The sequence below is a fragment of the Rhynchophorus ferrugineus genome, unplaced genomic scaffold (genome assembly GCF_030347505.1).
Source record: "Rhynchophorus ferrugineus isolate W39M unplaced genomic scaffold, kcgeb_rfMv2 rfM14, whole genome shotgun sequence".
NCBI lineage: Eukaryota > Metazoa > Arthropoda > Insecta > Coleoptera > Curculionidae > Rhynchophorus > Rhynchophorus ferrugineus.
The window spans coordinates 1,124,459-1,149,023 of NW_027472593.1; the positions used below are offsets into that span (position 1 = coordinate 1,124,459).

At 32.2% G+C, this 24,565-nt stretch overlaps 1 protein-coding gene, 1 long non-coding RNA gene and 3 pseudogenes across 5 annotated transcripts; 1 reads left to right on the forward strand and 4 right to left on the reverse strand.

The window, feature by feature from the left end:
• Positions 1-2,108: 2,108 nt before the first annotated feature.
• On the forward strand, positions 2,109-3,159 carry LOC143205646 (uncharacterized). Its single transcript, XM_076418756.1, has 5 exons — positions 2,109-2,255; positions 2,307-2,469; positions 2,523-2,654; positions 2,718-2,903; positions 2,965-3,159. The coding sequence occupies exons 1-5, from the start codon at positions 2,239-2,241 to the stop codon at positions 3,025-3,027; spliced, it is 561 nt and encodes a 186-aa protein (XP_076274871.1). The 5' UTR covers positions 2,109-2,238; the 3' UTR covers positions 3,028-3,159.
• Positions 3,160-4,612: 1,453 nt separating this feature from the next.
• On the reverse strand, positions 4,613-6,373 carry LOC143205695 (uncharacterized). The gene is made up of 2 exons (XR_013007857.1): positions 6,181-6,373; positions 4,613-5,253 (listed from the first exon to the last, which is right to left on the reverse strand). It is a non-coding gene; the product is annotated as an uncharacterized LOC143205695 (long non-coding RNA).
• A 720-nt stretch (positions 6,374-7,093) lies between these two features.
• LOC143205667 (translation elongation factor 2-like) lies at positions 7,094-10,120 on the reverse strand (annotated as a pseudogene). The gene is made up of 4 exons (XR_013007851.1): positions 8,983-10,120; positions 8,404-8,690; positions 8,127-8,342; positions 7,094-7,260 (listed from the first exon to the last, which is right to left on the reverse strand). The product of XR_013007851.1 is annotated as a translation elongation factor 2-like (transcript).
• A 229-nt stretch (positions 10,121-10,349) lies between these two features.
• Positions 10,350-12,496, reverse strand: LOC143205763 (eukaryotic translation elongation factor 2-like; annotated as a pseudogene). Its single transcript, XR_013007894.1, has 4 exons — positions 12,483-12,496; positions 12,035-12,222; positions 11,456-11,854; positions 10,350-11,394 (listed from the first exon to the last, which is right to left on the reverse strand). The product of XR_013007894.1 is annotated as a eukaryotic translation elongation factor 2-like (transcript).
• Positions 12,497-13,025: 529 nt separating this feature from the next.
• On the reverse strand, positions 13,026-21,478 carry LOC143205660 (translation elongation factor 2-like; annotated as a pseudogene). Its single transcript, XR_013007845.1, has 5 exons — positions 19,633-21,478; positions 15,414-15,672; positions 13,959-15,160; positions 13,358-13,769; positions 13,026-13,296 (listed from the first exon to the last, which is right to left on the reverse strand). The product of XR_013007845.1 is annotated as a translation elongation factor 2-like (transcript).
• Between the last annotated feature and the right edge of the window lie 3,087 nt (positions 21,479-24,565).

The following is a 24,565-nucleotide window of genomic DNA, read 5'->3' on the forward strand; positions in this document are numbered from 1 at the left end:
GACAGATTTTAAGTGGTGTTTCTATCCTCTAGTAGATGTTTCTGCACCACAGTCATCATTATAATGAAATGCTATGTCTTGTTATCACACAACAGACTAGGAATAGGGATTTTATGGAGATTTCTTTTGTTGTATAGTAGAACAATTAGTATTATTTGGTTTAAAATTTTTTAACCAACAACTAATTTCAGCATGGGCCTTTTTGCAATGATTGAGTACAAACGGATGACTTCTTTCTGGATTTAAATTAACTATTCGTATATTCCCAGAATTTTTTATTTCTATGCAGAGTAAAAAGATATAGTCCGTATTCAATGTTACTTAATACAGTGCGTCAAAGTAGATCGTTGTGGTAAATGAATCAAGTGAAATTCTCCATAATCACTGAGAGATGGGCTATAACAAAATATAGATCGGTATTGTTAACCAATTACATAGAGGGCACCTGATGACTCATTCGCTAATCGAGACAGACGTGGTATCGGGACCGAGCGATGGGAATGCTGAGATGGACACTTTTTGGCTACAAAGGCCGACGCCTTGACCAGAAATCATATAGTTTCTTAGAGTCTCTCGAAGAGTTTTTTGCTGACGTAGTTGATATACGATTGTTATTGTAATCACCGTTGCAACACCTAGTATATTATCAAGATAGTGACCATTATAATATTTGAATTTGTATTTTATTTACCAAGAAATAAAAGTATTTCATACAGGACATTGACGCCAATTCAGAGAGTTGTTGCATTATAGACAAGTTAACTCGGAAATTATTTGTTAGTAAACCCAAGAATAAGGTCTGCTACATATTTTTCCTGTACTATTATATATAGCTTAACATTCAAATAGTAACTATGTACTGTATAGTATGTACCGGACTTTGACAGATTGACTTGCCTTAACAATTATAATGTTATCACTTACCCCTAATTTTTAATTTAGATTAATTGCATATCCAAACCATTCTAGCTTGTGCATTAGAAGCACCAGATGAAGAATTTTACCACGCCATACAGCATTTTTACGCTAATTCAGTTATTTCCAGCTTCTGTTCTGATAAGACGAAAAGCAAAGTTTCTACACAGTCTGATTTTACCATTTTTGAAGGGGATAATCCATCGGCTATTTTATCACTGTCACCACTTATTTTAATAAAGAAATTCTTATTTAACTCACTGTTATAACCTCAGCACAGATGTTCTAGTCTTTAAAATGTTCATTATATTCTAACCTTATTTGTTTAAATAAGAGGCATTTATTCGACAAAAATACTACCTTGTTGGTCCGACAGGTAAGACAAGGCAATGCGTTTCGATCAACGAACTAACGGAGACTGTTCTGGAACCATTCGGTGGTGCGGCACGGGAACATATCGACAACGTGCAGTCGACTTAATATCATTTTGATCTTGAATGGAAGATGTTGAATGTATTCCTTGTTGTATTCCTTTCACTTTCAAGGTCAACTTTTAAAAAAAGTATATGGATATAAGGGATGAATAAAATATAAATATTTTTTAACAGCTACTGCTACTGGAAAATACTTCGATATTTCACAAAAAATATGTAGATTTTTTAATAAAAAATAAAAATATTGATATATAGGCCGATGTTTTGTAAATACTGTAAAAAGTATATTAATAAGTATATTAGTATATAAAATTAAATATCCGTTTTCAAAGTATATTAATCGTTATGTTTCGATTATGTTTTACATTTTAGAAATGTTTTTTTTTCTAAGATCATGTTAGAAATAAAGTCAGTATTTTAAATTGCGATTTAACATACACACAGGGCAGGCCCAAAAAAATATCGATATTATTTAAAGATTGTAAAATGTGCATTAAAGTATCGAATTTTTTTATAAATATTTTATTTTAATTAGTGTAGAGAAGCTAATCTTTTAAGGTTAAGTACCAAATTTAATAGTTTATTAAAAATGATTAAAAGGTTTTATAATATTTATGGAATAATTTATGTAACTATCGATACATCGGAAGTTACAATCGATTTTCTTTCATCATCTCTAGTTTATTCTTTGATCTTCCATATATGTAATCAATAAGAAAACATAAAATATTTTGACAAAAGAATGTGATAAACAATGTTTGCTACCTTGAAATATTTCAAAGTTTAAGTGCATTTATTCACGTATAAACGTTTATAATTTAACTATTAACAATTTATATTAGTGTATATTTAAAATATCTTAAAAACATATAATACAGAAATTTAAACAATGGAGATATTAAGAGAGTAATGTATGACCAAAGAATTTAAAGATAATACTTAACCGATATTTTACAGTCCCAATGAAAAAGTTATTTGTCCTTACAATAACTCACATCACATAAGAGTATCAAGGATGGAATTACATTTGAAGAAATGCAAAGCTGCTAACAGCGGGAATATTGTACTAGTCCCTTGTGATTATAATACATGTCACCGTGTACCACCAGAAGAATTAAATGTAAGGTGTATTATTTATTAAAGAAAACCGATACAGTACTTTTTTTATACTAGTTACACCATAGTATGTGCCCGGATAAAAAGTGTATAGAATTGCAGCTAATAAAAGAAGGCAGTGAAGTTGAAAAGGTGGTAACACCTCTAGAACCTATTAAACTTGTACCAGTTGATGATAGTTGGGATAACGTAATTTATGATTTTAGAAAATCCTAATAATCTATAAATATTATAATTTTTTTGTATTTTTAGAGTGAGGGCCCAACTTATAATGCAGAGCAATATTGTCTCGAACATCAAGTATTGAGACGTTTAGACACAGAGTCTGCTTCAAAGAGACGGAATTTTCGGAATTCTGAAAGACAGAGAATAGGACAACTTACAGACACTGCCGTATCCAATAAATCCAAATTGAATAGTTGTCAGGATCGTCAAAATGTAATATGAATTTTTGAGTTTTTCTTCAAAATTTGACTTGCTTTGATTGGTTTCTTTTTAGGCAAACGTACCACAAACACCAGTGGTTTCATCACAAACAAAGACAAAACACCTGACGCAATAAGTGATGTAATAACGAAAAATTGGAAAAGTCCAAAAGCTATATTATCCAAACCAAATAAATTATGTTCTATTTTAAAATTTTATTATAAGTGTGCGATATGAAGTGTTTATGTGATTTATTGAAAATTCATTGTTTTATGTTATAAAAATGTGCTTAATGTATGTTTATTAACTATATATTATTTAATTATACAGTTGAAAAATATTTTTAGAGATAAATAGTCTATTCCTTGTAAAACTTATTCCGTATTTTATTTTTTTATTGTTAACATATTCATTAATTTTACCCTTTAATTACCTCGATTATCTATCATTTGGTGTTTTGATATGCCAATAAGTAGAAGCCTTGTTGAGTATCAAGGTCTGCTTGCTTAGGATTAAAAATTAAATGCCTAAAAATTAGATAAATGTGTGTTATATTTTTTATGCGCCAAAAGTGATAAGCTATAAAATACATAGTAAGATATTAGACACTAAATGTATTCAAATTATTTTTTATCTTTCCGCTCAAAGTAATTTTATCAAAGAGGTTGGACAGTAGGAGGTAACAAGTGTTCGATAGTTTTACACAATGAAAATATATATTCTATTCTGAGATGGTGTTAGACAAAAATCATTAATTTAAGATGCGATTCAGAACACAAATACATAGAGCAACTGGAAAGAACATCGATATCTAATACAAATATATAGTTATATTTAGGAAAGTAAAGAGGGCTTGCAAAAGGGGCATACCTATGTGGGGTACTCCAACGATAAGAACAACCAATGCACGTGACAACAAATTAGCTGATGATATGAAGGGTACCAAAAACTGGGGGCCATCACGAGCGACGTTGCTATGAACGTTTACTGCCAGGCTGCCAGCACAGGAGTAGCCAACCAATCGGTAGTCACCACAACAAAAAAAAGAAAACAGAAAAAGAGTCATTGAATATACCAGACCATTAAGAGAATTTAAAATGGTGTCTGGCAGCCAGACCTCACCGAAGGAATAAACTGCAGGTCACCCCAAAAAATAAAAAAATTGACTTCACAGAAGTTATAAAATACACAGTATGGAAAGTATAAAATGGAACTATAAAGAAAAAATCATCAACAAGGTAAGAAATTTTAAAAGATCAAGTAGTTAAGAGTATGTCTCCATTATAGAAAAACCAGAATAACAACCACCATATTCCAAGAGCAGGTCGGAGTGAAGTTTTGCGAGGTCAGGGTGGCCGAATTTTAGACACAAATAATTGATTAGAGACGCCTATATGGTAAAAGCGCTTTTAAGCACGATTGCATAAATAAATGTTTTGCTGCCTTGAAATATAAATATGTAAAACGCTACGGAGCAAGATCGAGTTATAGCCTCACGGGCAGGATGAAGATTCCGGCATCTTAATTAATTCTGTGATGTGGCCATAACCGACTTATTCATAAAGTATAAATACAGAGCGGCTCAGCTGAATTCAGTATTTTAATTGCCCAATTACCTTCACCAAATCGGTTCTAAAAAATATTATAATGGATGCACATCGTCAGGAAAGTAATTTTAAAACTTTGTGTCATTTTTTATGGTCAAGCATTAAAACAAGTCATTTTTCCAAAAAAATTTATTAATTAATTATAAAATCTATGACAAGAAATATAATAGTTTATTGATGAATTAACGTTTGAAATTTAAATACTAAAAACGTTGATAACATTAATTGAATTTTACGATTCATATGAATGCTATAAAAAGACAACTTAATAAACCTAATGGACTCATTCTTCTACCCACGCCCACCGCACCTCTATCGGGTGGACCTTAAAAATGGACAAAACTGTCCTCTCAAGTTCACCGAACAGCGAGTGATTCTTATAGCTGTATTTTACGCCTTATTCCAGACCAGGCTCTAGCATACATGTATACCCAAATATATATTAAATTGCTCATCCTTTTTAAATGCTACAGTTCGTCGGATTGCAGCCTTCAACCAAAGTACTGTCAACCCCTACTGTCCAATTCCCCAATTCTCCTATAATTCGCTTTCTCCAGCAAGTTTGGACTCCCTCAAGTTGTTATATTTGGGATTTAAAAAGCAGATGCAGTCTGCCGTCTACTCTCTGATGAGAACGTGGATCACGCCCTTTTTATTTGTACTATAGAAAAAAATGGATTGTCATTAACGACGCGTTTACATTTTCTCCAAGTATTGACTGAGATCTGGAAAACTTTCTTTATTTTATATGTATCCTGAAAAACAACAAAATAAAATATTCGTATATTAGTACAGTACTAGCTTTTATAATAAATAAATAATCTGATAAATAATTAGGTTTCCAGAAAAATTATAATATTAAAACGGAAAATTCAATAATAAAACAGTTCGGTCAAATATTAGATATATGACTTATGGTATGGTTTTTGGTATATTTTTTAAACATATTAAACTTGAAGAAATAACTCCAAAAATTAAATTATAAATGCGAAACATTATAAATCATATTTTTCAACAAGCATGTTGACACATTGTGAAAACCAGCCAATTAAATCTATAGCAGAAATCAGGTAATTTTGGATATCTTTTAATAAAACATTTGTTAATATAATAATTTTGTTAACGATTGTTAATGTTTTATTAGTTCCCCTATTCCAAATGGCCAAAAAGTAAGAATTCTTTAGATTCGAAAGTAATATACCATTAATATAACATATCTTGCGAATGTTACACATATAGTTGGACATATAATAATTGGGTGGATGCGCCTATATACTGAATCGGCTTATATATTGTTGAATAATTAAATGTTAAGAGTAGTTGCTTTGTATATAAAATCGTAAAAACGCTACGGCGCATGCTCGTGATAAAACCACCCGGACAAGATGAAGATCCCTCACTCTTGATTCATTTCTGTGTTGTGGCTTTAATCGAGATGTTTGTAAAGTATAAATATGCATGGACTAAGTTGTATCCAGTACTTTAATTACTCAAATACCTACAACAAGTCGATTCTAGAGAATCATCTGAGAATGGATAGAAGTTCTAAATCAACCGGGATATAATTATGTAAACAATTCAAAATTGCTACTTATACAACGCTGTATCATCTGGTGCCGCTTTCTGTGATATGGAACGTATTTCTAAGATGGAGTGAAAATATAATTGTATAAAAGATTTACCTGAATTTCACACTGACAAACAAGTTCAATGAGTTTGGGCTGGACGTCTGCCCAGACTATTGAATTTCTAATAACATATTGACTAATAGGCAAGCATAAAGACAACATACGACGGGTTGTAGGAATGATCTAACCGCCACCACGATGGATTGCTTTGTTGCCCATTGGAATCCTGTAAATAGAATTAAGAATAAAACTCACTCCATTAAATATGATTTAAAAAATAAATTAAGAGGGCGTTGCCATTTTTTTGCTTATTAATTGGTATGATCTATAAACCAAAAGCCAGTGGAAGATTCATCTAGACAAAAACAGGAACATAATTAGTAACGTTGTTCTTAGTGTACTAGATACCAGACAGCACATTTGTTTCAAAATTTTCAGACGCCTGCAACTTTTCGTTCAAAACTCTATATAGTGCGTGTTTTATTTGTTCCAGAGTACGGAAGAAGTATTTTAAAATTAAACCAAAAGAACTGTACACTAATCCATCATGAGGATGGCCCCCTGAATTGTCTTCTCGAATCTTCTTTCTTGAAGCCACATATTTAGGTCTTGGGATAGGGGCCTTCACGCCGTTGGCTACTTTACCGGAAAAAACAGGACCAAAAATCGTAGAAATAATCAATCGTATAAATATCATCATAGGACCGTTAGGATTACAATTTTTAATACCTAAAAACAAAAACAAGCAAAGTATAGTCATTTGCAAATATTAAGAAATTAATAAAAAATTGGTAATTGTTGTTTAGTTTATACCAATCATTCACAGTGAATCAGTCTAGAGTTTTAAACTACACATCATCAAGTACAAATTAATACCAAAATTTAACGCGTTTTAAAAATCCATGCAGGTGACACATACCAAGAGCGGCTTCACCATCATGTGGACCTTCGTATAACATTTCCATTCTGTATTTCAGAGCAGTTACTGGGGATGCTAAGTGAACGGCAATCATCTGAAGCAAAGTCCCACCAAGAGGTAACAATGTCCGACTAAATTGTTTTCCATCCTTATCCTCGTCTTCATATTTCAAGTTAATGCGCAGTGTGGAGAGAAGGGCTTCATATTGTTCTTTCCTAAAATAAAAATTTTAATTACACCGAAGAACTACAAATATATAATGCATTCTCGATATAACAGCTTGTCACCATAAGATATAAAGATAGAGGTAACATGAAAGCGTTTAATACCTAGGCCTATAATTTTCTTCCAATGCACTGCCAAGAATATATTTATTTCCTAATAACTTCATAAAAGTTATTTGGAAACTATATAGTAGCCTAATTGTGATGGAAGAATTAATTTTTTTTAATAATAAAACACATGTTTACTTGCAGTTCATAATCAAGTCAAAAATTTTGTAGATGGGATTCAAAATGTACATGTAAAACGATCTTTTGTTACCAATATCCTATTTTTGGGTTGAAATATTCCTAACCCCATAGATTGTTAAACGTCAGAAAATTTCGTAAAGTTATTCAGCACCTAACAGCAATTTCAAATAGGTATGGTCCATCTTGTTCATGAACAAGTTTGGCTTAATACGTTCGTCGATAGCCTGACGTAACATAGTTTCCGTTTGTACACACACCTGAAATAATTCATTATTACAAAATTGTTTCTAACTTTATTAATAATTTATAGCGAATTAGCAGCATCAGTAGCACTAATCATTAACCAATGTCGGCCTGGGGCGGTTGGAGATGACATCACGATTAATTAAAATATAGCAAAGACACTACAATGTTTCCTACTTTAATTCGGAAGTTCTTGATAAATTGTCTTTACCACAGAAATATATTTAGATATGCGTTCTTGCATCTGTATTGAATTGCATTATGCATGTTTCTTTAGTAAAATTAATACAAAGTGAAGTAACACCAAAAATACATGCATAATTATTTAATTTATTATACAAATAATTATTTAGGAATTTACTTACCCCTAATACTATCTACTAGAACAAGAGCACCATCAGTTACACGAAGGGCACTATTGGGCCGGATTAAGTAACTTGAATTCACGCATGATCGATCCTCCTCCAAGGCCTTCAGAGAGATTTCTAAGTGGAACTCTCTGGCACCGGCAATGATGTTTTCCCTAGATTCTTCCATGACACATTGTACCATAAGGTCAGACTTAGCCATTCGTTTCAAACCTGAAGTCAAATAACACAGACTTTAGTGATGATCACATAATAAAAGCGAACATTTGCGTACCTTCTAAAAGTTTTAGTGAATCGGCCGGATTCTTCGGTTCCACAGCTACACGTACTACGATGACATTCAAGTTGCGTATGTTTGTGAATGTGGGGATGGGATCGGGCTTAACCAAAAATTGATCCACTCCGAACAGCCTGTAAATATTTCCAGATGGGACATCTTCAATAGCTTCTACATAACGACCCATCATGGGGATGGCTCCTTGAATTGTCTTTTCGTTTAAATCTTCTTTCTTGATGCCACATATTTAGGTCTTGGGATAGGGGCCTTCACGCCGTTGGCTACTTTACCGGAAAAAGACAGAAAAAAAGGTGTGGAAACGACCTTTATGAGAAGTGTCTACCATTTTGGACACATACATCGTTAGAGGACCGTTAGGGTCACAGTTCGTAATACCTTAAAACAAAAAAATGTATAGTAATTTGCATATACTAAAAAAATAATAAAAAATTGGTAATTGTTGTTCAGTTTATACCAATCATTCACAGTGAATAACCATAGAGTTGTAAACTACATATCGCCATGTACAAATAAATACAAAAATTTCAAGCCTTTTAAAAATCCATACATGTTTACCTTCGTATAACATTTCGATTCTGTATTTCTGAGCAGTTACAGGGGATGGCCCGTGAACGGTAATCATCTGAAGCAAAGTCTCACCAACAGGTAACCATGTCCGCCTAAATTGTTTTCCATCTTTATCCTCGTCTTCATATTTCAAGTTAGTGCGCAGTGTGGAGAGAAGGGCTTCATATTCTTCTTTCCTAAAATAAATATTTTAGTTACACCCAAAAACTACAAATATATAATGCATTCTCAATATAATAGCATGTCACCATAGGATATAAAGATAGAGGTAACGTGAAAGCATTTAATACCTAGGCATATAATTTTCTTTCAACACACTGCCAACAATATGTTTATTTCCTAATAACTTCATAAAAATCATTTTGTAAACTATATAGTGGCCTAATTGTACTGGAAGAATTAATTTTTTTTAATAATAAAACACATGTTTATTTGCCGTTCATAATCAAGTCAAAAATTTTGTATATGGGATTCAAGAAGTACATGCAAAACCATCTTTTGCTATCATTATCCTGTTTTTGGGTTGAAATATTCCTAACGCTATAGATTGTTAAACGTCAGAAAATTTGGTAAAGTTATTCAGCATCCAACTGCAATTTCAAATGGGTACTGTTCATGAACAAGATTAGCTTAATACGTTCGTCGATAGTCTGACGTAACATAGTTTCCGTTTGTACACACCCCTGCAAATAATTCATTATTACAAAATTGTTTCTAACTTTATTCATAATTTATAGCGAATTAGCAGCATCAGTAGCACCAATCATTAACCAATGTCGGCCTGGGGCGGTTGGAGATGACATCGCGATTAATTAAAAGATTGAAAAGATATTACAAAATTCTTTTTTCGATGTTTCCTACTTTAATTAGGAAATTCTTAATAAGTTGTCTTTACTACAGTAATATATTTATATATGCATTATTTAAAATTTTAATTTTTGTTTAGTAAAATTAGTACAAAGTGAAGTAACACCAAAAATACTTCCATAATTATTTAATTTATTATACAAATAATTATTTAGAAATGTACTTATCTGTAATACAATCTACTACAACAAGAGCATAATCAGTTACACGAAGGGCACTATTGGGCCGGATTAAGTAACTTGAATTCACGCATGATCGATCCTCCTCCAAGGCCTTCAGAGAGATTTCTAAGTGGAGCTCTGTGTCACCGGCAATGATGTTTTCGCTAGATTCTTCAATGACACATTGTACCATAAGATCAGACCTAGCCAGACGTTTCAAACCTTAAGACAAATGACACAAACCTTAGTAATAATAATACAATAAAAGCGAACATTTGCGTACCTTCTACAGGTTTTGGTGAATTTAATTACACCGAAGAACTACAAATATATAATGCATTCTCGATATAACAGCTTGTCACCATAAGATATAAAGATAGAGGTAACATGAAAGCGTTTAATACCTAGGCCTATAATTTTCTTCCAATGCACTGCCAAGAATATATTTATTTCCTAATAACTTCATAAAAGTTATTTGGAAACTATATAGTAGCCTAATTGTGATGGAAGAATTAATTTTTTTTAATAATAAAACACATGTTTACTTGCAGTTCATAATCAAGTCAAAAATTTTGTAGATGGGATTCAAAATGTACATGTAAAACGATCTTTTGTTACCAATATCCTATTTTTGGGTTGAAATATTCCTAACCCCATAGATTGTTAAACGTCAGAAAATTTCGTAAAGTTATTCAGCACCTAACAGCAATTTCAAATAGGTATGGTCCATCTTGTTCATGAACAAGTTTGGCTTAATACGTTCGTCGATAGCCTGACGTAACATAGTTTCCGTTTGTACACACACCTGAAATAATTCATTATTACAAAATTGTTTCTAACTTTATTAATAATTTATAGCGAATTAGCAGCATCAGTAGCACCAATCATTAACCAATGTCGGCCTGGGGCGGTTGGAGATGACATCACGATTAATTAAAATATAGCAAAGACACTACAATGTTTCCTACTTTAATTCGGAAGTTCTTGATAAATTGTCTTTACCACAGAAATATATTTAGATATGCGTTCTTGCATCTGTATTGAATTGCATTATGCATGTTTCTTTAGTAAAATTAATACAAAGTGAAGTAACACCAAAAATACATGCATAATTATTTAATTTATTATACAAATAATTATTTAGGAATTTACTTACCCCTAATACTATCTACTAGAACAAGGGCACCATCAGTTACACGAAGGGCACTATTGGGCCGGATTAAGTAACTTGAATTCACGCATGATCGATCCTCCTCCAAGGCCTTCAGAGAGATTTCTAAGTGGAACTCTCTGGCACCGGCAATGATGTTTTCCCTAGATTCTTCCATGACACATTGTACCATAAGGTCAGACTTAGCCATTCGTTTCAAACCTGAAGTCAAATAACACAGACTTTATTGATGATCACATAATAAAAGCGAACATTTGCGTACCTTCTAAAAGTTTTAGTGAATCGGCCGGATTCTTGGGTTCCACAGCTACACGTACTACGATGACATTCAAGTTGCGTATGTTTGTGAATGTGGGGATGGGATCGGGCTTAACCAAAAATTGATCCACTCCGAACAGCCTGTAAATATTTCCAGATGGGACATCTTCAATAGCTTCTACATAACGACCCATCATGGGGATGGCTCCTTGAATTGTCTTTTCGTTTAAATCTTCATTCTTGATGCCACATATTTAGGTCTTGGGATAGGGGCCTTCACGCCGTTGGCTACTTTACCGGAAAAAGACAGAAAAAAAGGTGTGGAAACGACCTTTATGAGAAGTGTCTACCATTTTGGACACATACATCGTTAGAGGACCGTTAGGGTCACAGTTCGTAATACCTTAAAACAAAAAAATGTATAGTAATTTGCATATACTAAAAAAATAATAAAAAATTGGTAATTGTTGTTCAGTTTATACCAATCATTCACAGTGAATAACCATAGAGTTGTAAACTACATATCGCCATGTACAAATAAATACAAAAATTTCAAGCCTTTTAAAAATCCATACATGTTTACCTTCGTATAACATTTCGATTCTGTATTTCTGAGCAGTTACAGGGGATGGCCCGTGAACGGTAATCATCTGAAGCAAAGTCTCACCAACAGGTAACCATGTCCGCCTAAATTGTTTTCCATCTTTATCCTCGTCTTCATATTTCAAGTTAGTGCGCAGTGTGGAGAGAAGGGCTTCATATTCTTCTTTCCTAAAATAAATATTTTAGTTACACCCAAAAACTACAAATATATAATGCATTCTCAATATAATAGCATGTCACCATAGGATATAAAGATAGAGGTAACGTGAAAGCATTTAATACCTAGGCATATAATTTTCTTTCAACACACTGCCAACAATATGTTTATTTCCTAATAACTTCATAAAAATCATTTTGTAAACTATATAGTGGCCTAATTGTACTGGAAGAATTAATTTTTTTTAATAATAAAACACATGTTTATTTGCCGTTCATAATCAAGTCAAAAATTTTGTATATGGGATTCAAGAAGTACATGCAAAACCATCTTTTGCTATCATTATCCTGTTTTTGGGTTGAAATATTCCTAACGCTATAGATTGTTAAACGTCAGAAAATTTGGTAAAGTTATTCAGCATCCAACTGCAATTTCAAATGGGTACTGTTCATGAACAAGATTAGCTTAATACGTTCGTCGATAGTCTGACGTAACATAGTTTCCGTTTGTACACACCCCTGCAAATAATTCATTATTACAAAATTGTTTCTAACTTTATTCATAATTTATAGCGAATTAGCAGCATCAGTAGCACCAATCATTAACCAATGTCGGCCTGGGGCGGTTGGAGATGACATCGCGATTAATTAAAAGATTGAAAAGATATTACAAAATTCTTTTTTCGATGGTTCCTAATTTAATTAGGAAATTCTTAATAAGTTGTCTTTACTACAGTAATATATTTATATATGCATTATTTAAAATTTTAATTTTTGTTTAGTAAAATTAGTACAAAGTGAAGTAACACCAAAAATACTTCCATAATTATTTAATTTATTATACAAATAATTATTTAGAAATGTACTTATCTGTAATACAATCTACTACAACAAGAGCATAATCAGTTACACGAAGGGCACTATTGGGCCGGATTAAGTAACTTGAATTCACGCATGATCGATCCTCCTCCAAGGCCTTCAGAGAGATTTCTAAGTGGAGCTCTCTGTCACCGGCAATGATGTTTTCGCTAGATTCTTCAATGACACATTGTACCATAAGATCAGACCTAGCCAGACGTTTCAAACCTTAAGACAAATGACACAAACCTTAGTAATAATAATACAATAAAAGCGAACATTTGCGTACCTTCTACAGGTTTTGGTGAATCGGCCGGATTCTTGGGTTCCACAGCTACACGTACTACGAGAGTTACGCCGAATTTCATGAAATTCAAGATCTGCATGTTTGTGAATGTGGTGATGGTATCAGGCTTAACCAAAAATTGATCCACACCGAACAAAGTACAGATATTTCCAGATGGAACATCTTCCATTGCTTCTAGATAACGACCAATCATGAGGATGGCTCCCTGAATTGTCTTCTCGTGTAAATCCTCTTTGTTGAGGCCATATAGTTAGGTCCCAGGATAGGGGCCTTCATACAGGTGGCTACTTTACCGGAAAAAACAGGACCAAAATCGTAGAAAATACCTTTATTAGAAGTGAGTACCATTTTAGACACATCATCATAGGACTGTTAGGATCACTGTTCTTAATACCTAAAAACAAAAAACAAAATATAGTCATTTGCAAATATTAAAAAAATAATAATAATAATTGGTAATTGTTGTTTAGTTTATACCAATCATTCACAGTGAGTCAGCCTAGAGTTGTAAACTACACATCATCATGTACAAATAAATACTAAAATTTAACACGTTTAAAAAATCCATATAGGTGACACATACCAAGAGCGGCTTCATGATCATGTGGACCTTCGTATAACATTTCCATTCTGTATTTCAGAGCAGTTACTGAGTATGGTAAGTGAACGGCAATCATCTGAAGCAAAGTCTCACCAACAGGTAACCATGTCCGCCTAAATTGTTTTCCATCCTTATCCTTGTCTTCATATTTCAAGTTAGTTGGCAGTGAGAAGAGAAGGGCTTCATATAATTCTTTCCTAAAATAAATATTTTAGTTACACCCAAGAACTCCAAATATATAATGCATTCTCGATATAATATTAATACGTTCGTCGATAGCCTGACGTAACATAATTTCCGTTTGTACACACACCTGAAATAATTCATTATTACAAAATTGTTTCTAACTTTATCCATAATTTATAGCGAATTAGCAGCATCAGTAGCACCAATCATTAACCAATGTCGGCCTGGGGCGGTAGGAGATGACATCACGATTAATTAAAAGATTGTAAAGACGACTTAGTGATAATCACACTATAAAAGCGAACATTTGCGTACCTTCTACAGGTTTTTCTGAATCGGTCGGATTCTTCTGTTCCACAGCTACACGTACTACGGAAGATAAGCTAAACTTCTTGACATTCAAGTTCTACTTGTTTGTGTATGTGGCGATGGCATCGGGCTTAACCAAAAATTGATCCAGACCGAACAAAGTGCAAATATTTCCAGATGGGACATATTCCATGGCCTCTATATAACGACCAATCATGAGGATGGCTCCCTGAATTGTCTTCTCGTGTAAATCCTCTTTGTTGAGGCCATATAGTTAGGTCCCAGGATAGGGGCCTTCATGCCGGTGGCTACTTTACCGGAAAAAACAGGACCAAAATCGTAGAAAATACCTTTATTAGAAGTGAGTACCATTTTAGACACATCATCATAGGAATCAGCCTAGAGTTGTAAATTACAAATCGTCACGTACAAATAAATACCAAAATTTAACGCGTTTTAAAAACCATATAGGTGACACATACCAAGAGCGGCTTCATCATCATGTGGACTTTCGTATAACATTTCCATTCTGTATTTCAAAGCAGTTACTGGGGATGGTAAGTGAACGGCAATCATCTGAAGCAAAGGCCCACAAGCAGGTAACCATGTCCAACTAAATTGTTTTCCATCCTTATCCTTGTCTTCATATTTCAAGTTAATGCGCAGTGTAGAGAGAATATTCTTCTTTCCTAAAATAAAAATTTTAGTTACACCCAAGAGCTAAAAATATATAATGCATTCTGGATATAACAGCTTGTCACCATAGGATATAAAGATAGAGGTAACATGAAAGAGTTTAATACCTAGGCTAATAATTTTCTTCCAATGCACTGCCAACAATATATTTATTTCCTAATGACTTCATAAAAGTTATTTTGTAAACTGTATAGTGGCCTAATTGTGCTGGAAGAATTTTTTTTAAATAATAAAACAGATGTTTACTTGCAGTTCATAATCAAGTCAAAAATTTTGTAGATGGATTCAAGATGTACATATAAAACGATCTTTTGTGATTATTGTTCTGTTTTTGGGTTGAAATATTCCTAAGCCCATAGATTGTTAATCGTCAGAAAGTTTGGTAAAGTTATTCAGCATCCAACTGCAATTTCAAATGGGTACGGTCCATCTTGTTCATGAACAAGATTGGCTTAATACGTTCGTCGATAGCCTGACGTCACATAGTTTCCGGTTGTACACACACCTGCAAATAATTCATTATTACAAAATTGTTTCTAACTTAATTCATAATTTATAGCGAATTAGCAGCATCAGTAGCACCAATCATTAACCGATGATGGCCTGGGGCCGTTGGATATGACAACACGATTAATTAAAAGATTGTAAAGACACTACAATGTTTCCTACTGTAATTCGGAAGTTCTTAATAAATTGTCTTTACCACAGATATATATTTAGATATGCGTTATTGCATTTGCATTGAATTGCATTATGCATGTTCTTTAGTAAAATTAATACAAAGTGAAGTAACACCAAAAATACATACATAATTATTTAATTTATTATACAAATAATTATTTAGGAATTTACTTATCCGAAACACAATCTACTACAAGAGCACCATCAGTTATACGAAGGGCAGTAGGTACTTCAGAACGGAAATCTATGTGCCCAGAGGAACCAATCAAATTAATCAAGAAAACTTTCTATTCTTTTTCGCGTTAATCAATATTATTTATGAAAAAAGTTGGTATTTTTGATATAACAAATACCCAGTTTTATTTTAAAGAGATAAAGCTTCAGAATCACTAATCAAAATTATCACATAAGTTCAGTGGTTTGTAAATTTCGTCGTTCAATATTTCAAAAGACTACATATTCTTAATATGCTTATAAATCTGTCTTGTTAATTTTTTCCGGTGTCTGTAAAATGTATTTCTCTAACTTCGGCACCAGCAATAATAACAGTTTTTGCTACTAAGGAGTCTGTTAAAAATGATTTTCCGTTATCTACGTGAGCTATGACGGATATATTACGGATGTTTCGTTTTTTGACCATCATGGCACAAATTTCATCTGCTGTAAAATTCACCTATATCAAAAATAAATGTCAAGAATTCGTAATATTTAAAAACATAAAACAAATTTCTGTAATAACAGAAGAGAGCTCATACTATTGTTTGTATATTAAAATAAAGTTCAACCGTCTGGTGTATTTTATGCTATTGATTTAAAATGAAATTTTCTTGTAGTTATTAAACTAAGTGTCAATCCCATGTATATTCTTACTATATTTGAAATAACTGGAGTAATAAAAATAATATAATTCTCAATTTTATAATAGAAATCTATTCAAAATAATTTATTGTTAACTAATTCACAAATATGTAAACATTTAAACTACATAGTTATTATATATAGTTACTACTTAGTTACTATATATATTATATACATTATGCATTTCATACTGTTGTGTAATGTTCAAAATCGAAGCAGTCCAACTAACAATCCATTTAAATCCAAATTAAAACGAAGCAACACAACACCCGGTAGATATTTTAATTCAAATTATTATCTTTCCTTCTTAATTTTTAAGCAGATCTTCAGTAAACTGAAAACTGTGCGGATCAAAAGTTCCAACAGATAATGTATTTTGGGGCATTCCAATAGCGATGAGACGTAATTTCACATTTCATGTTCCAGGAAATTGCGAAAAGTTACAAATGTAAATTGTGCTGCTCTCTCTGTTATATCTGTTCGTGGTATATTGTATTCCTTTTAGTATTTTGTAGAAAATTGTCTATCTGTAGTCATGTCTGTGTAGTAGTGCGTCTGTAGTTGTTTGTTTATTACGAGATAACGCCAAAAGCATTTTTAAAATTATATCCGTTATGATCAGAACTTGAGTATAACCCTTGTTTTTGATCGAAAGAACCTCATAATCAGTATCTCAAGCATATCAACATATTTTTCACTCTTCATGGAATTTTCCCAATACGCATCACATATGCAACAGCTGCTGCGAATACATCTTAGGAAAACGAAATAAAGGAACATTTTGACGTTTTTAAAACATTTTTTATATTTTTTCGCCATCTATATTAATACTAATCATCTATATTAATATACTTCAGATCTATCGTAGTTTTCGGAATATAAATAGGTCATACCTTATTTCCAACCCATCAGTAGTTTTATATATTTTAAAGTTGGTTTTACTGATCACATTCCAGTTTATGACGACATCTAATTCCTGGAGCAAAGCCTTATCATGTACAACAAATATATAAAAATATCAATTGGGCCGCCCGTAAAACTCCTGTAAGTTCACAGGTGCCGACATTGAATACCCTCTTTGTTCCTCGACTTGAAAAGATCTGCATCATAAGCTTTATGTCTGTCGATTTCTCGGAAATTTGTTGTTTGTAGGATGTTTCTGCACCACTGTCATCATTATAATGAAATGCTATGTCTTGTTATCACACAACAGAGTAGGAATAGGGAATTTACGGAGATTTCTTTTGTTCTATAGTAGAACAATTAGTATTATTTAGCTTAAAATTTTTTAACCGATAATTAATTTCCGACAGAACAGGAAGAATGAGGGACGGTGCTTTGAACTTGCTTAAAATTCTTTTCTTTCTTAATTTAAATTAACTATTTCTTATATTCCCATAATTTTTTATTTCTACTGCCGCTTCAGATTAAAAAGACATAGTCCCTATTCAATGATTCTGAATACAGTGCATCAAAATATGTCGTTGTGGTAAATGAATCAAGTGAAATTTTCCATAATCACTAAGAGATGGACCGTAAGAAAATATAGATTGGCATTGTTGACCAATAACATAGAGGGCACCTAATGACTCATTCGCTAATCGAGGTGGACGTGGTAACGGGTCCGAACGATGGGAATGCTGAGATGTACACTTTTGGATACAAAGGACGACGCCTTGACCGGAAATCATATAGTTTCTTAGAGTCTCTCGAAGAGTATCTTACTGACGTAGTTGATATACGATTGTTATTGTAATCACCGTTGCAACCCCTAGTATATTATCAAGATTGTGACCATTATAATGTTCGTTGAATATTTGTATTTTAATTACCAATAAATAGAAGTATTTCTTACAGGACATTGACACCATATCAGAGAGTGGTTACATTATAGGCAAGTTAACTCGGAGATTATTTATAGCTAACTCAAGAATAAGCTCTACTACATTCTTTCCCTCTACTATTATATATAGCTTGACATTCAAATAGTAACAATGTACCGGAATTTGATAGATTGACTTGCCTTAACAATTACAATGTTATCTCTTAGCCCTAATTTGTAGTTTAGATTTTTGACAAACAAATTATGACATCATGATTGACGGCACAGCTTGTGCATTAGAAGCATCAGATGAGGAAGTTTACCACGCCATACAGTATTTTTACGCTAATTCAGTTATTTCTAGCTTCTATTATGATTAGACGATAAGCAAAGTTCCTACACAGTCTGATTTTACCATTTTGACGGGGATGGTCCAGAGGCTATTTTATCACTGTCACCACTTATGTTAATAAAGTAATTCTTATTTAACTCACTATTACAACCTCAGCACAAATGTTATAGCCTTTGAAATGTTCGTTATATTCTAACGTTAAGTTTTGGCGTAATGTTTCGCCACGTCCAACATGTAAATGTCGCTACCTTTAACACATTTCTTGTTTTATTCGCTATGCTAAGAGCCGCGACGGAATCCCTACGTAGAGAACAGTGTGGTCAGCTTTTTATAACGTTTATAGATTAATTTATTATTTTATTTTATTACTAGGTGCAAGTCCGTAGCTGAAATGCATTCCCGTTCTAGGAGGTGTTTTGTGCCCGGATGCATAGATAGTGAGGAAATGCATCATTGTTTTCCATTAAAAAAGCGATTCTTAAGAAATGAGTAGAAAACTTTCAAAATCCTAAACTGGTTGGTTAAACATGAGGCATAATTTATTATCGTTACCACGTGAGACATTTTTGTGATACATTTAAACCTTCCTTTAAGTACTTATGAACAATTTAGTGATGGTGAAAATAATACCACGAGCCCAGAACATGTACAAATGGAAGTGGATCAAAATCAAAATTATATAGAAGGTAAATTGAAGGACTCAGTCACATTTCTGTTTATAATTGTTACCATTAATTTCAAAACTGTCTTACTTGGTAGTACCTATTTTCATCATTCCAGGCCCGCAACCAGGGTGTTCGAAGCAAGTATCATCGACACTTGAACAAACTCCAGAAGGTAATGGTAAAGTTTGTATTCATTCAGCTAGTATCCCCCTTTCTGCTCATTTGTACTGTTAATTACTTGACTATAACTTCAGTCCAGATGTTCCTATAAGAGCAAACAAAGTTTTACGTTGTACCGTAGTGTATCAAGAGACAAGACAATATCTCGTGTCCCAAACTCTAACTAAATTTTTTAATATACTGTCAGTAGTTCTTTCAGCTATATCTTAAATTATTCAGCGATTTTGCTATGTCGATAACATAACAAATTTTTTATAGATATGTCACACTGTGGTATACTGAGTATACCACAGTTGGACCACATCGAAAACCGAACTTAAGTTCCCTTCACGGTTTATCACTTGTTCGCTTCGGAAAACCTATCTAAGCTCCTTAGATTGCTTGAAATCCTTAATTTAGATGATATCATATATGAACATGATATCACCAAAGATATGAAACCATGAACATAGAAAAATATGAATATTTTTTCGGCAGCCCTATGGCAGAGTCGTTATTCCCTTGGTGGAACCAATTCAGTACATCTTGTTCTTGAAATAATATATTTTAGTTTTAAATTTGAAATGAATTAAAAGTATATTTCTATCCCTAAATAAATCAAATGCATCATAAGCTATAAAAATTCAAATGGTTAATAAATAATAGTTTAAATAACAAAGCCGGTATGGCTAAATCAGTAGGCAACAATGATATTTGCCAGAATTGAAAGAAACATCAGCCTTCTTCATTCCTTCAGAAACCTTCATTTCTAAAATTCGAATGGCACACCATTGAATATCCGCAGCCTTTACATCACTATCAGTGATCTGAAGCACGTTTCATTTCGAATTAGGTACAAGTGAGAGGATTTTCTCAATCATGCACAAATTTTCTGCAGAATATTACCAATGTCTCTAAATAAATGTATATCTCAACGAATTATTGCTCTCATAAACATATTAAATTAGATCAATTTAAAATTCAACGATTAATTTATACTATAAAAAGAATAACATATTTTTCAGAATATATCCCTAGATTAAATAGAAGTTAGGTTAGTTCATTCAGTTATTTGTAATGTCACAATTGCAAACTTAGGCAACACTCGCAAATTTCTTCAAATGTTTTTAAATTAAAAAGGTCCTATATAAAACGACACAATTTAAAATATAAACTCTTATACCTAAAAAATCATATACTTAATATGCCTGTAATAATATATTTGTTTATATTAAAGTTAATAGAGCATACAAATTGCATATAGAACTAATACTAATTTAAAAACAACAATCTTATAACAATTTGACAGTTGCCATGGTATCATAAAACATTCTCCATAGATTACTTGATATATATTATTCGCAATTGAAATGACAGAAGTGACAGTGACAGAAGGTAGTATATAAGTAGAGATTATAAGAGTAGTGTACTTTTTAAGTATATAAGAAGAGTGTTAATTGAAATAATATAAGTAAAAAGTGAAATGTCGAATAAAAAAGTTTATGTAGTTAAATTGGCATCAATTAACTCAGCGAACCGACAAAATATGGATAACGAATTAAGCCGACATGTTGTCCTAGACGCAGTGAGTAAGACCGAAACGTTACCAGAATTGCAAGAACCACCATGTTCTCCAGTTGTAAAATTTGGATGGCACACAATAGACCTGCAGCATTTGCCTTACATCATTGTCGGTGATTTAAAATATGTCTCCGTTAGAATTATAAAACATAGGTTGTGTAATAATTTTACGAAGTTTTCACCAGAAGTCCACCAGTGTTTTCAAGTAAACTATGATCCTCTGAATAAATGGGAAGCGTGTTTATTTAATGAGATTAATTTGCAACATTGCGATGGTCAATTTGGAAAACTTTTATTCATAGAAGGCAGAGATACGAAGATGTTGTTGGAGGACTTTCTGCACATGTACGATTTTCTCAAATTCTGCGGTAGAATTATGTTCGCTTTAAGTAAAAACATGCACAATGATATAAACGAGGATTCCTGCGGATTTCTACAAATTGACGAAAACAAATTTATACCCTTTGTGGTAAGAAATGGCGAAAAATATTCACCGATGTTCTGTTTCGAAGGAACCTGCTGGCAGCTGAAAGACAAGTTCGTGAAGGTCACCAAATGGGAGTTAACTTATTTGCGGTTTTTGTTTAGGCTTCAGGGCCTAGAGAAAGAAGATGTTCAACTAAGTTCTTGTGATTTAGTGAATATTGTGGATGTTAGCCAATATTTTGATCAAGAAAGCTTCGTTCCCAAATGGCCCGTTGTAGATTGCACTTGGATGAGTGTAGGCAGTCAAATGAATGGAAATGTTAAATAAATAAAAATTTTTAGTCAGTAACATTCCAAATCTTATTATAGGCTGTTAAATTAGTATTAAGTTCAATAATATTTTTCTTATAAGAAATTAAAATTTTTTGTTCTATTATGTGAAATTTGTTTTTTCATCAATAAACGTACTATGTTAATTACTGCTTATTATTTTTGAACAAATTATAGTGGTCCATAAAACCTGCTCGGATGCATGTCCATATAGCCTAATGTTTCTCTGAGTTTATGTTTAGATTTCAGGTTAGATTCAATTATTCGGCTTTTTTCAGTTACAGAGTTGAAATATCAACTATGGCATTTTATTTATCATTAAGTGAGATAGTTAGAGGTGGTTTTGAACAAGTTGTGAATTCTTGCAATTTATAAAACCTCAAGTAGATGACTCATTTGATAACAGCTGTTGGTAAGTCATATCTAAAATTAACTACAGATTCGTCATCGCCACTGTCATCTACTCGTTTGAACGAGGAATATAGCTGATTACAAATTACTTACAAATATATAATTTGAAAACAAAATCAAAATAATCGGTATATCAAAAACATTGATGATATAACAACAATGGCTTATTTTTGTTCATTTGTACGTTTATTTTTTCTTTTATATACTGGTATTTTGATTATAGTAATATAACATGGCATAAAAGGTAAATAGTGATAAATAAAGAGAAATATCATATACAATAAGGATTATTATTAAGAAAAAAAAGGTTATAATTAAGAATGGTTAAATATTTGGGCTGAGTTATATGTATCAAAACTATTAAAACAAACGCAAAAATTAACATATGTTTATAACGAAATATTTTAAAATTAACAAAGCACTATATAATATAACACACCAACATACACATAATATTAAATAATAAATAATCATTAACTTATAGAATTTTCTTATTCCTTGTGGAATAGTGTCCAATGGGTCCTTCAAAATATAAACTCAAGCTCCTAAAATATTCGCAATAAAATTTGTTAATAGAATATAGAAATGAATAAAATCACCTTTATAACAACAATACTAATTTGATGTAAAATCAAGTGGCTGGTGATGAATTTTTGTTATTGTTATATGTCTCCGTTCGAATTATAAATGAGAGAATTTTCTCCACGATGAACAAATATTCACCAGAAGTTTGTCAGAGCCTTCGAGTAAATTGTTATCCCCTTAGCGAATACGAAGCTTTTTTATTTAATGAGATCAATTTTAAACATTGTGACGGTTCATCTGGGAAGCTTTTATTCGTAGAAGGCAAAGATAGAAAAATATTGATGGAAGACTTTCTGCAGACGTATAATTTTCTGAAATTCTACACCAGGATCATGTTCGTTTTGATTAATAATATATGTAATGACATACATGAAGATTGCTGTGGATTCCTGCAGATTAATGTAGATAATTTGGTACTTTTCGTGGTGAGAAACGGCGAAAGGTATGCCCCGGTATTCTATTTCAAAGGCGACTGTTTGTAGTTGAAAAACAAGTTCATAAAGGCCACCAAATGGGAAATGACATATTTTCAGTTTTTATTCAGACTTGAAGACCTGAAGAAAGAATTCCTTCATCTCAATTCCTGTGATATAGTGAATATTACCGATATTAGGCCGTATTTTAATCCCCAGACCACTTTTGTTCTCATGTGGCCTATCACAGACTGTGCTTGGATAAAAATAGGCAATCTGATGAAGACAAATGAAAACACTCAATAGAAGGAAGGCTGAAATTCTTTAGCTAGTAAGGTTAGAAATGTTATTAGGTGTTACGAGCTTTTTAACAAGTATTACTAGATTTATATATATTGTTCTTATAAGGAAATAGAAATATTATAGTATTAAATTTTATATTTATATTTTATTCGAAACATAATACTGACGAAACATTATAGGAAAATTTGAAGTCAGCGTCATCTGTCGTTAAAATATTGAAATATTTGAGCACTAGTTAGGAATCACTATTGGGTCTAGTATGACTGTATCATTTCCCATCACATCATAATACAAATTGTCCATTTTTTTTTAACTTAGATGATGATTCATAAATAAATTGATATAACAAATAATATTTTAAGGTATATCAAAATAATTGAAAAATTGGGTGTAATTAGTATGTAAAAATATATATGAGTTGAAATGAAATAACAAAAATAACTTCTAATTTGGATTTTTTCAGTTCTTCTGTCATATAATCGATATTTATAATCATTTATCTAGCATCAATCATTAATGAACTTCAGTCTAGGTAAGATTTACCTCGGATACAAGTGTAAAAGTACATGTCCCAATTCAAAGCACAAATATCAAAATCAAATAGTTCCCGGTCGCTCTTTCTCATTTCTTTCCATAGCGTTTTCACGTTGCTGTTCTCAAACTTCCACTCCTTTGTAGCATAGTAACTTAATATATCTACAATTTGATTTATCTTCTTGTAATTCTCTCTGGCTCTACAACATAATATAGACATTTTCAAATAATGTTTTACATATTTTTCAGATATTTTTGGGTTTATATTGGGTTGACAA